The sequence below is a fragment of the Crassostrea angulata genome, chromosome 3 (assembly GCF_025612915.1).
Source record: "Crassostrea angulata isolate pt1a10 chromosome 3, ASM2561291v2, whole genome shotgun sequence".
Lineage (NCBI taxonomy): Eukaryota > Metazoa > Mollusca > Bivalvia > Ostreida > Ostreidae > Magallana > Magallana angulata.
In genome coordinates this window covers 13,293,288-13,307,500 of record NC_069113.1, presented here as the reverse complement: position 1 = coordinate 13,307,500, position 14,213 = coordinate 13,293,288, and the positions used below count along the sequence as shown (strand labels likewise).

Genomic DNA, 14,213 nt, shown 5'->3' with positions numbered 1-14,213 from the left:
TTAAAGTGGCTGGATGGTTGTGACAATTTTAAGACTGTATTTATCTTCTTGATAAGAAGAGCTCTGTATTAAGATGAAGGAAAATGTTTGAATTTTAAAGCTAAATATATGGTTTTTCTTTAAAAAATAAAAATTTAAACTTAAATAGTCATATGTAAAAATTTACATGTAGATCTGATGGTTACTTTCTTAAACAGCTAGCCTCTTTGAGTGGCTTAAAATGAAATGCCAGTAGCAATGTTTATTGAGGAAACAAAACAGAGAACAAATGTTTAATAATGACATAACTTACCGAGGTGAAAGGTCTCCACTTGCCCCTCGTTGAATTTATCATCTAAACGTAAATTTAATGTACGTAAGATTCTAAGACTAAAGTTTGTTTTATGGAAAATAATTGTAATTATAATAAGGTATTGGTGAACTTTTTTAAAAAGGTTATCGATCAATTGAAATTGGAAACGTGCCATATGTTCAAACCTCGAGAGATATGCAATGCATAACGAACCAACAACAACAAAATCTTATAACTGTTTTCGGGGTTAAAAAAAGATGAAAACAAAATTCAATTTTGATAGTTCGTAATTTTGAAAACTTAACCCCTTACCGTTACTACTGGTTCCAAAATGTATTGCCAACGTGATAGCAACAACTATCAGCGAAATAATCAGCACAGCAGCTGCAAAGAGGATGTACCACCGGCTCCTGTTTTCTCTCGGCTTCCGGAATCCTCGCATGAAAATGTTGCTCTGCATATGATCACGTGACTTCATTGCCTTGCTGGTGCAGTCCTGCAAAACGTTCATTTCAACCTGAACAAATTTGAATAACTGTCTTGAGCAGGTCTTCAGGTCAGTAGATTTTTTGGTCTTTTCCTTATTCATTTTAAAGATTCTCGACATTTCTTGATCTCCAAACAGAACCGAACGATAAAGGTCGCGTGAAGAAATAGCTTTTACTAATACGCATCTTCGTGAATAAAACGTTTATTTAGGGAAGAGTCATTTAGCATACGACAAAATTAATCTAATTATTTTGATAACATATAAATTCTTTTTTATATGTATGAACGCATTTTCATGTATGTATGATTTACATACTTGGCATGACGATGAATTTAGAGTGAGCTAAGGTGTATGAAAAGTGGTTTACACTTGGTATGCGATCTACATAAAAGGGGCAAAGGTGGCAATCTGCGCTTTCAAAATTAGAACTAATCTGTTATCTGTTCATTCAAAATGAATCTTATTATCATATCGCTTGCAAATGAATGATAAAACAGTTTTATAATTTGTTTTTAACGAATTAATGAGAATTGGCAGGTATGACGATATTCAATTCTCTCAAATGAATCCTCATCCCCTTCTATAGCATACTAACAATAACTAACATACTAACAAATGCGATGCATATGTACATGTAATTAATAAGTCAATACAGATGTATAAAATATTTTGTTTTTTATCTTCCATTCGTTTAAATCTTCTTGTAAAGGAAAAGGTACAGGAATAAACATCAAAAATAGAGAGTTATATTTTTCCCTCTTGTTCGGTTTCTTTCTTTTTAAAGTAAAAACAAAAAAATTAATAACTTCGCGCGGCTTTAATAATTTTGCTAAGTCATGTATGTACCTAAAGGATAATGAAATATTATACAATGATGCACAATATATATTCCAAATACAGTCTATTTCATATAGATATACGTACTCGATTTGCATTGGGATGGGAGCTGGTAGGTTATTTGAATACTCTAATAGTTTAACGACGGACAAGAATGTAGATGTAAACTTGATAACTGTAATTATGATTGCTTGCTGTGAATTACAAATATATTATTCCAGTTACAAGACTTGAATAGCGAGATAGAAAAGTACAAATTTTAAAACTTTAAAGTTATAATAGTATAGTCTTAACTAATTGAACTACCAATAATGTCAAATTGATACATGTGTTTGTTTTAGCGATAATTTTTCATCGATGAAATCCGATATTTTGGTCCAGTTACAAAATCAAATAGCGGACCTTGGAATTGTCAACGCCCATATATTGCATTCATGCAATTTAGTTGCACCATTGCACACTTATAAATATTAATCAGTCTCGCTGAAATAAATTAATTGTCTTCCACTCGATATAGATTTGCGTCTTACAAAAAAAAGAACGGAATGTAAATGTGATTCAATGCTAATAAACGAGAAAGGTATTGTTGTTTTCTACCAAATCAATTTACATAGTAACATCGATCGATAATTAAACCAATTTACTTTCAACGAACTTACTTCGAACCACCGATACTTAATCCAGCCGGTCATCTTGAGTTACTTCATTCACGGTCAATTTTTTTATAACGATTAAAATGTGAAACTAGGTGTGTAATTTTTTATAATCGAGCCCTTTTATGATTTCCTGTATTTAATAATATTTAAATGAGGATTCTTTGACTTTATAGGTCAACCAGAGGCGGAAATATTGAATTAAATTAAAACAGTTTCAGTTGATTTATCCGCCCTGACAGCACAAGGTTATTAATTAATAAAACAGGATCAAATTGACAATCATCGCACAACAATACGGGAATTATTAGTACATTCAGATCGTTTTATGATTTATGTTGGAACTATGAAAAAAATTAATAGAAAAGATATTTTTGAAATGGAAATTGTATACATGCAATGTTCAACGTGAGAAGTGATTTTATTTAAAGATAGAATCATTCACGAGTTAGATTTTATTAACCTTATACATGCTTGATGGACACAGGTGGTAAAAACCACGTTGCCTTTCCATTTATCTCTGTTGTAATCGGAACCCCTCGGCAACAACTAATAAAGCGTAAAGTTCTGATCAGAGATCACAGGCGGTTGTTTTGTGGTCATTTGGTCACAGTTGGTCATTGTTACGGTCAGGAATTTCTGTAACAGGCGCAGAAGTATTTATCGAGGATACCACTTGGTATAAATAATAGAAATATCTAATTTAGAAATGGAGATAACATTTTCAATTTAATAAATCTACGAAATGACACAAAATTTAACTTTTGGTATGCCTTTAAAGTATCCCTCACAAACTAACCCAAGTAAATGTATGGGTTTGAACAAAATAATTCTTACTGGGGGGGGGGGGGGTATCCCAAAAAAACGATTTTTAACCTGTTGTTTTGAGCTTCTTTGTTCCCTTAATCTTACATTGATGAATCGATGAACAATTCATCATTATTTTTAAAATCATATATTCATGTATAGGACTGTAATCATTCATCTTTTTTTTTTAATAATAAATCATATTATTCAAGGGAAAACAAAATACATCAATGCATCTTAACAATTTTGACCGAACTTCGAAACATTTGTCATAATAACAGATACATCCTTGATATGATTAGTGAATAAAAAATTTGACAAATGTATTCAAAAAGCAAAATGTGATTCACGTTTATGTTAACCACGCATAAAAGATTTTAAAAAGTGATATAAATAAATATCTTATAAAATAAGCGTAAAAGTAGTCACTTTGATCATTCGTTTTCTATTTTACTATAATTAAAACTATTATGATAATTTTGATAATAGCATTTTAGTAACTTGTATCAGTACAATAGCATTATTATTATTATCATTATTACTACCCCCACAACATAGAAACTGTTGATTACTTACATTGATGGACTGACCATTCCCGATAGGGTGGCCTGATGCCTCGCTCATGACTGGGCAACTACACCTCGCACATATCTCAGCTTACTCAGATTTTCCTTTTTTTAGTTTTCAGCCCAAACAAGGGTCCCAGGGCTGGATTCATTCAAGTGATAAAATCTCCAGCTCTCAATGTCCTTATCGTACTACAATGATAACAAGGCAGCACGCTTGATCAGTTTTCTCTAAAGCAATAAATAGTTGCCCTGATAGATCACAAAGTCTGATTAACCTGCATATCGGCACTTTACGGACATATTAAAAAGTCGAAGTTTCTCTGTAAAACATCCCATATCTAAGGAAGACTCTCAGGTATCGATAAAATGATTTTTTGAAGTCTTTTTCGCCAAAAATCCAGCTAGCCTTTTTTCCGGAAGAACTATGGTGACTAACAGGGCAATGGCATCAATCGGTGGGCGTTTCCATTTATCGTCTCTGAAAGCAGTTTCGCATATAGCTACCTTGTCATTGCTATCAATCAGGACTCGCCTCTCTGCGCTCACATTATTACAATTTTGAAATAAAACAGAATTTTTCCAATTTTTAATGCCTTTAATGATGTTTTACACTGATGACAACACGGTGTACCACTATAACACGGGAACTGTGGTGGTTCTTAGTTTTGGTCGGCCCAGCGCTATAATTAGTGGACTGTGTTCATGTGGTCTTCGTTTATTGCTTGTAGTTTTAAAAATAGAAGGACAACATCGTTGGAATTATAATTTATCATTTGAAGTCGAAGCGTTCCTTGGTTTGGACATGATCGATGCATTTTTATGGCACGCGAAAACAAAAAGACAACGACTTGCAAATGTTATAGGCTAATAGGTTTCCACAGAGTGGCTCTATGATGACATTTTATTTGACAGGTCTTAAAATTCTTAAACAAATTAAAATATTACACCAAATGTTAACAGGTGTACATTTGAATTTAAATGTAAGCTATTTAGTTAATTTTTTAACGTTCTGTGTAAATGACAAATATACAGTTATTATTATCCTACGATAAGATTTGAAAATATTGAAACGGACATAGTCGTCTTGTGGTGTGTTTCAAATGAATTTTAGTCACAACCCTGTTATTTCCTGGAGAAGTATCATTCATAATTAAAACTCTCTCTCTCTCTCTCTCTCTCTCTCTCTCTCTCTCTCATATATATGCGAATCTCAATATCTTTATCTTAATTGACAGTTATTACTTAAAAGCCTAATGATTTCTAAAAAGAAATTAATTTGAATATCTCACAACACATAAGTTCTGTACAACGTAAGATTAAAAATGACTAGACAGTTTGCATCGTCCCCGTATTTTAAGCTGGTTTGCCTGAATTTACATGTACCTTAAAAATATACTAACCAAATATACTAAACCAAATACATACTACCAAATGCAAACGTACATTAACCGAAATCTGTTGCTGAACAAAGACTGACTGGAAAATCTTTTGATGAATGTAAATATGCCGAGTATGTGCTTATCTTGGACATGTATTACTATATACACTGTTTTGTTCACAAGATGAAACTCTGACGATTTTATGGTCAACTGAATGGTATTTTGGAAAATCTGGAGAAATGATTGAATGGCAGAATTATGTCAAACAACTTTCAGTCACTCTTCAGTAGACAAATAGCAGAGTTTTTAAATTAGTTTGTGTTTTATTAGGTATGTATAGATAGAACTCGTTTAACCGATCTGTAGATTATTTCCATGGTCCTTCAGAACATGTTAGAAGTCTGCAAACACATGCCGCGCTTTGCAAGATGATTTTTTGTAGACCTCACGTTATCATCGAAAAATCGCCATATTTTGTAGAAGTGCGCATGCGAAGACTCCGAAAACGAAGTCCAAAATGCTTGCAGAATTCACTTCCGTTGACTCCGTTTTTGGAGTCCGACTAGACTGTTTAAACCGCATCACAGTGACTCCAAGTCAAAAAATTTCCATTTTATATATTTCTTTGTTCCGATAGCCTTAGATATTTTTTTTTTTTTTTTGCAAATGCAAAGAGGCCATAGACGATCTTTAATGGTAAAAAAAGGGGCTTATATAAAGAGGCTGCGAATCTCGCAAAAACTAAGACCTGCAAATTTTGGATAGATATTTAATGGACTAAATACCATATCGCTCTTTATTTTATATTTTAATAATTCTTTTACTCTAAATCTTCTATCAGAACTATCCTTTGAAACCATGTGGAAGTTTATGGTTTACAAGTTTTTAAAAGTAGTGGAACATATATGTTTGGATCAATAACGTGAATTTCATTAACAGTTTAAACTTAACCAGTATAAAATTTCTTCATATTTACTTAGTATGCTCTATTCTATTTTTTCCATTTATATATATATATATATATATATATATATATATATATATATATATATATATATATATATATATATATATATATATATATATATATTAGAATAATACGATTTTTTTTATAAAGAATATATCATTAATATGTAGTATTTACATGACAGGGATGATAAATTATAATTAATATTATTTGTCAAACTGTACAATTCAAATACAGCGCTCTAAAACCCGGCCCACTTTTTTAAAAAGATTAATTTTGACAGTTATTTGACACAAAATACATTACTAAATTTTTGAACGTACACTTGTTGTTGTTGTCATGAGTTTTCATGGTAAGAAAAGATAAATTTGATGAAACAAAACGCAGTAAATTTGATTAATTGTAGAAGGTGTAATGCATCGCAGGAACACTGTATAATTTTTGTTTGATCTTGTTTTGTGACAATCCGCGGAATAAAAATCATTACATCATTTTAATCTTTTGTTTTCTAGTTTTCGAACTTATTTATTTTCTTAATTACGGACCGGTTTTTGTTTGACAATTGATGGGAGGTTGTACTCAGTTTAAATCTAACATTTTGTTTGAAATATATAGAGCCCTATCTAAGGCTTTAAAATAGTATTTTCTGAAGCTATACAGAAGTACGTATACGTAAGATTCTTTGAGAAAGTTTAGCTGTGTTAATACAGTGTATTTACTTAGATGTTATAGATGATATACGAGGGTTGTTCGGAAATTATTGAGACAACACGGATATTTCCATTTCTAAGTGACGAATTATGGTGAACATTGGCAAGAACATTGAAGAAACCTTAACAAATAATTAAAGAAAGTAATCTTTAAAAAATGTTTAATATTTTGCTTACAACGGTTGATAAACAAATCGGTGGTCGGGGTACCCGGCGCAAGCATAAACTCGGAGAATAAGAGAACTAATACATAGTCTATCTAAGTGTCCGCAAACTTACAGCTTATACTAAAAGAAATCAGATTATAAATGTTCATGTTGCTATTTATTGTGACTAACTTTTGATCAAGTTTCACGAGTGTTTGAGTTGAAATACGGATATGGTACAGATATATTTACCAAGCAATAGGAATTTGAAAACGACGGTATATAGACATTTGACGTCAAGGCGGCGCAGCGAATATACATCAATGTGATGAAATTTTCGGAAAAAGACCTTTTAATGCCAACCAATTGCTTTAACAAAAACTATACGATGGCAATGGATAAAGAACTTCAGTTTATCGTCTTTTTTCACTAATTGTTTAGCTAGAATTCAGACAAAATGACTAAATATCAAGTAATTTTTACACACTAACTGATGTCAACAGTTCTAAAATATGTACACAGAATCACTGTAGGAGACATTTCACAGTAATTTTACCTTTGGTTAGAAATGACCCGATTTTTTCCCCTCAAAATTCAAGAATGGAGGGAATCATCTTGAAATGTAAACAAAAGATGAGAAATGAAGAATTAATTCTAATTTCCCGTTGTTTGTTAGGTGTTTAAAACATAGGATATATATATATGTGTGTGAAACCATGCCACATATACATTGTATTTTCCTAAACGTTGCTCATTTCTTTTCCCCGATGTACAGTTCTATGATAAAAACTGATATCTTAAAGAAAATGTATGGCCGCGATCAAAATCTGCTAAAGTAATATCTAAAATTGTAAGCAACATCTAAAATATGTTTGGCATACTTTTTCTTTTGAAAAGGTTATACTCAGTAAAGGAAGAATATACATGTTAATTTAAACATCACGAACATTTATTGAGAATACACCAAAGTCAAAATTTTAAATGATCTATAGTTTGATTGATACCAATATCTACTGTGGACACCTACTCATATACTTAACAAAGGAGTAATAGTCAACAGTCTATGATTCAATCAAAACTTTTAGTTATTGGTCTCAGGGCCAGCACCATTGCTGAATTTTTAGAATAATAAACATTTGAGAGAGAGAGAGAAAGAGAGAGAGAGAGAGAGAGAGAGAGAGAGAGAGAGATTTTATACAAAGCAATATATGAAAGAATCATCCTCAAAAACCTTTTCAAAGTAGCGAAATTACATGTAAAAATTGAGGTTAAAGGTTAAAAATTACACCATCTTGCAGATAATCAATTTTTTTTTTTTTACTCAATTTGATCAAGAACCTGTATTAACTTTGATTACATAAAACAATGTACATAAAAACTTAACCTATTTAGTTGTACGTACCGTGCCAGCGGCAATTAATATATAGAAGATGTTCGAAAAATGGTCAAATGCAATCTCCAAAAAATTCCTAAGTTTTGAAAAGAGCAGTGGAATTCTCTTGAATATGGTTGGGATATGCTACAGTAAGCAGGTTTTAGCAAATCAAAATTGCATATTTAACTATTGCTAGTTATAAACATTCACATCATTTTTTTATTCACCCACACAACCCTATTTTACCCCCTGGAATAATCAGGCAATTTTCTGAAAGTATTAAGATAATTCTTGCTTTAATTTTCGCTGCTGTGTTTGTGTTATGGTTAAAATATATTATAATCAATTTAAATTTGCTTCTCATGTTCTATTTGCAATGTGACTTTAATAAAGTTAATAAAGACACAGAGTCTGAATCTTTGACACTGATTTATGAAACTCTCCTTGCGATAACCAAGATTCTATGCGGTTTTCGGAAAATGGAAACAACCATGTTAAATAACATAAGATTAAATTATGCATTTTCGAGTACACGTGACTAATGAAAGTCATGTGACGTCATCAGTTAGAATGGGAAAGCAGGAGGTAAACAGTTGATCTAGACTTATGGACACTCAATCAAAAAACTGATGCAAGGCAGCAGAGGTGGTTGAACCAGGTTTAAAAAAATCAGTTCCGCAAATTGTGTTTCACAATATATATTATTATATTATACAGAACACTTAGAGTGAGCAAATGACTTTTTATTCTCATTTATAGTTCATTGTTACTGAGAGATAAGAATGCAATGTTGATATATCAAGCACATGAAAAAGCTGCAGGAAATGTGATATGTTTCCTTTACATCGTATAACGTTGTGTGGCTTTGTGTGTCTTCTTATATATACCTACCTTTTCCTTTAATTTCCAGGCACTTTTTTGCACATCTCTAAAAGCATTATCTATGCAAGCATGCTTAAAGAATAAAACTCTTGAAAAGGACATGCTCTTAATAGATTTTATGAACGTCAGAAACCAATTAAATGTCTGTTATGTACAACGCACCCAGGGTGCCTATTCAATGTACATAAACAACATGCTGAAACATTGTGTTACTGTCATGGTGGCACTTTTTTGTGTGATGAGATGCACATTTTTAAAAGTTGTCCAACTAACACAACCTGTAAACTTTTTGGAACCTGCAAATTGGGTTCCACGAAATGCAATATCGGCAGTAGAAAGTTTATCCTAGCATCACTGGTGTAAATTCATTGCTAGGTATCATCCAAATGAATGCGATTTATATAGCCATGTCTAATATGGACATGTTATTTCAACAAAAGATCGCAAATGAAGTCTGATTAAGGTAGCGCATGCGTAACAAACACTTCAATGTTAATATATATTTGCATACACTGATGAGTATTTTTCTCCTCAATCTCTTTAGCAAACCGATTGTGATTCATAGCTTCGTCGAAACTGACAGGATTGAAATCTATACGAACCAGCTCTAGCCAGTTCTTTCATCAACCAAATATTTGGATGTCAAACAGATACCCATATAAGAATTGGCTATTCCTTCTAACGCAGGTTTTTTTCTGCAATATCGCTACCGCATGAGTTAAATCACCAAAGAAAGCAATCTATTGTTTAAATGTTTCAACAGTTTCAACATTTCATTTAAATGTTTCAACATTTCATTTAAATGATTTAACATGAGCAATTTATTAGTAAAATGTATATGTCGGATGAAAGTAGCATCTGAAAATTATTCATACAGTGTATATGCAATTATCTTCACAATACTTTGGAATTTTATCAACTAAATGTAAAAAATTAATCCCAAACAAACTGGTGAATGAGAAGTTTACCATTTTTGGCTATGTTCCCTTGAAATCTCGGATGTAAGACAGTTGAAAATTAACCTAATAAGGACACTCTTAAACATGTTTGAAAGATCTACCAGCAGATGTCTGTATTCAGGCATTAAAAGAGTCGACCTAGATTGTTGAGATTTATAACGCTTCGGCCACGGGTTCGGGAGAAATAGTCAGACTCCTACATAAAATTAAAATGCATCAAGTGAAATCTTGTTCGCTTGCCTACAGTATGCATTACAGATTTCTCTTCCTGTGACCATTCAGACAGAACATATATACACGGAAGGTGGGGCTGCACGAATAATACCTAGTAGGGAAAATCAACCAGTGCCATATTGTGAATTTTAAAATACTGTCGCAATGTAAAAGGGGGGAATAAACTTGCCTTTACAGGTGATGAAAAATTCGAGTTTATTATATAATAATATTATAATAATAATAACCTTAATATATGTATATAGACCCATTGAATTATGTACAATTACTGAGTATTTTATCCCACTATATACACATTTCTTAATTTTTAATAATTTGCCTATATTTCCGCATTTTTCAGCAATGTTTAGCGACAACATTCATTCAAATATCGAGGGTGAGTAATGTTTTAAAAATTGTTAACTGGTGTCATATTTTATACTCTTGATGATTTCTTTGCCTGAATTATTTCGTGAACGATCGACATTTTAATCGCTACATTGAGAGTACAGGTTCCACCTTCCATCTTGCCATCGCTCTGTTCCCCACAAAGGATCCATATGAATACTAGCCTTATATATTTTTCTCATAATGAAAAAATATACCCTCTACCTAACATAATACATTTTGATTTATTAATAGGTAAGGGGTATATTTCTTAAATTATGAGAAAAATGAATAAGGTAGTTATATATATATATATATATAAATCTCTTTAATTATGATAAAAATATATAACGTCAAGTGCGCGCCTTTAGTTCCCAGTATATATATTGTTTATTGAGAACGGAGTGTGATTGGAAGCCCTCGGCTAGCGAAGATGTGAGAACACGGACAGTGTGGACTCGACGGACAGACGTGTGTTACTGCCAAATCTTCCATCATTCGGAAATGTGTGCTGAGTGCATCTTCCATATATGGAAGGATTAGCTGTTCCTTCTTATCTATATGTAACATACTGATTCAGAGTTTTGATCAATAAAAAATAAAAATTACTGAGAGAGAGAGAGAGATGCGAAAGTAAACAGTTGATTGCTTTTTTGTGTCGATATAAGCTATGGAGGTTAATTATTATTTTCCTGCAGTGCTACCAACCTTTAGATCTAAACAAAAATGAAACACCAGAGAAAAAAAAAAATAAAAAATTATAATATGTTAGTATCAAATATCAGCACCAACATACGAGCATATAACAGTCAAAAATTGTTACGGTTTTGAGCAAAAAAAGGAAATAAAATATTACCAGCTATGCATACTGTAGGTATTAAACATACATGTATTTGCAAACAGAAGGTTTTGTAGAAGTTTTCATGCCACCTGCTCCAATAGTACATGTGGACGTATTTATTATGATAAATCTACAAGCATATGCCGCCCTTTGTTCTCAATCTCAACTGTTCTATGGGATTATAAATAACTTCATTGACGACGAACATTGTATATAAACTATGAAAAATGATTTTTTTTAATCATATATATATATATATATATATATATATATATATATATATATATATGTATATATATATATATATATATATATATATATATATATATATATATATATATATATATATATATATATATATATATATATCTATATATATATATATCGCTATATCATTGAATAACACACATACATCAATCTGTCGAGTATTTTGTACGGGCGTAAAAGCATGCACCATTAATATTGTTTATGGCAGTTCCATTCTGTCACCATCTTAGACATATATATCGTATTGAATAACAGGTCCCAAAAAAATTGAAATAATAGATAGCGACTCCGAAATATTAAAAGGCAAACATTTTCTTTATTCACTTAGTTCATTAGTAATAGAAATTAATTCAAATGCCTTCTCGATTTAAAAACATGAGACCTACAAAGTAAGCAATCTTAAAATTTAATTTAAAAAATGTTAAATTGAATATACGCCTGTCATGTATGTACGGTTTTCATTTGTTTTTTTTTTGGAGTCGAGATTACATTCATGTGTAAAAGCAAAGATGATTCAATACTCAAATGTAAGAATTTATCTCATATATAAACATGATCTGTTCAGTATTTAATTTGGAATATTCCCTTATACTAAACATACATTGTTTAATTTTTTTAATGTGATCTTCAGTTGATAAGAAAAAAAATATTAAACATCTGATATAAAAGAAAACCTAAACCATGTTCATATGTTATCGTACCCATGTGAACTAATTCATCTGTCTGGTTTTAAAATCATTTTGAAACATTTTATGGTCAAGAAACTAAAAAAACTGCCATAAAATCTAATCAACAATAGAATGACAAAGCAGGTTCGTGATTTGCCAGTATGACGAAACTCCTGGGCCCAGAAATAGATTTACATGTTCGCTTTCATCCAATAAACATACCATTTGACAGGACCGCTAGAATTCTATTGAAACATTGGAGGATCGTAGTTGTAAATTACGGGAAATGACATGGAGATATTTTCCATGCGGGGTAATAAATATCAGGAATTTAATTCAGTGGCGTTGTATTCAATACTAATTAAAATCATAAAGGTTCTCCAAAAAATTAGGAAAGCAAATTTTTGATTGATGGATCATGCGCAAGCCTGTATAACGCTAAATAAATCTAAATTGCACATATACGTGTATGCACATGCAGAGAAATTGTATAAGCACGTGTCTTTGTTTAACTCAATGCAGGTATAATAATTTACCTAGTAAGAAAAAATTATCTCATTCTGAATAAACTTTAAAATTCTAATTGGACTTGAAGATATGCATCAATTCCTTCAGCATATTCTATATTATTCAAAACGATAGCAATGAAATAAAAATTTACAATTAAAATATTAAAACAATAAAATTGTGTTGAAATAAACCTACTTCGCCAATTGGAAGATTCTACAAAAAGCAAAATAAAAATAGATTTCCTTGTTTTGGCACCTGTTGCATTGTACGATTTATGAATATTAGAATCTGTACTTTCGCCTATTTTTGATGGGTTTTTTTAACGAATTGATTTCCAAAATTATCACCTATGTTTATGAAATTTTGTTTGACTTGATGTAAACGGAAACGACCACGAACCGCTGCTCTTAGTTTAGTCAAACCAAAGGCAACTGAAAATGGTTACTTTTTAAATTTATACATGTATATTGTAGTATTATATATACATGTACTAAACTAATGGTAAGGCATAATTCCTTCAAACACGTGCACATTATGCTTTTCACCAAGGTACATCATGCAAATTCGAATTCTGATCAAATCTGAATGGGGTAAATATTTTAGGTGAACAAGAAAGAAACTACAGTACATGTATGTTTAGAATTAGAAAAATTTACGATAAGACCGCGGAACATTAACTGGCAAGATTGGAAATATACAGCTTACGTCAATTTCACCTGTTGCAGTCAAAACATTTGAAATGGGCGGGAACAACTTCATGCGGACGTCTGAGAAAACATTGGATTGAAACTAGTTATACCAGGAAGTGTATTTTCGATCCACCTCAACGTTTTTAACTTGCTGCATAAGTTAAATAGACCGAAAAACTGTTATTTAGTATCAGCAAAGCAATTGATAACGACTTTTTTTTATCATCAATAAGTTAGTATATATATAATCAGAAAATATAGGAGGATCCAAAATTAGCGATATTATAAATACGCAAAGCAAAGCTGTGTCCGATGACTTCAGAGAATCAATCGTAACAAGTATGAAATCAATTAAGTGGGGCCATTGTTGAAACGAGGTTTATTCCCAGAAGAGAATAATTTAATTGAATAAATTAAAATTATACCCAGATAAAAATTGTCTTTTTGCCATGTATATTTGTATGTTTGTACGTATAGATATGCGCGTTAATTGTTTATCAAACTATACATTAACTTGTGACGACTTATATTCTTATGTCATCGGACAATCATTATGCTTTGCTTAGCGTTAA

The 14,213-nt window shown here is 31.4% G+C and overlaps 1 protein-coding gene across 2 annotated transcripts in view; it reads right to left on the bottom strand.

Annotated features, from left to right (window-relative positions):
* LOC128176684 (location of vulva defective 1-like) overlaps positions 1-3,931 on the bottom strand; it is an 11,706-nt gene extending 7,775 nt beyond the window's left edge. The window contains exons 1-3 of one of the 2 annotated variants that reach the window (XM_052843179.1): positions 3,656-3,931; positions 605-809; positions 293-334 (exon numbers count right to left, since the gene is read on the bottom strand). In XM_052843179.1, the coding sequence (XP_052699139.1) occupies positions 293-334; positions 605-809; positions 3,656-3,703 (295 nt within the window). In that variant the 5' untranslated portion in view covers positions 3,704-3,931. The remainder of the gene's footprint in view (positions 1-292; positions 335-604; positions 810-3,655) is intronic. The other variant, XM_052843180.1, reaches the window with a different exon arrangement.
* Positions 3,932-14,213: the final 10,282 nt, after the last annotated feature.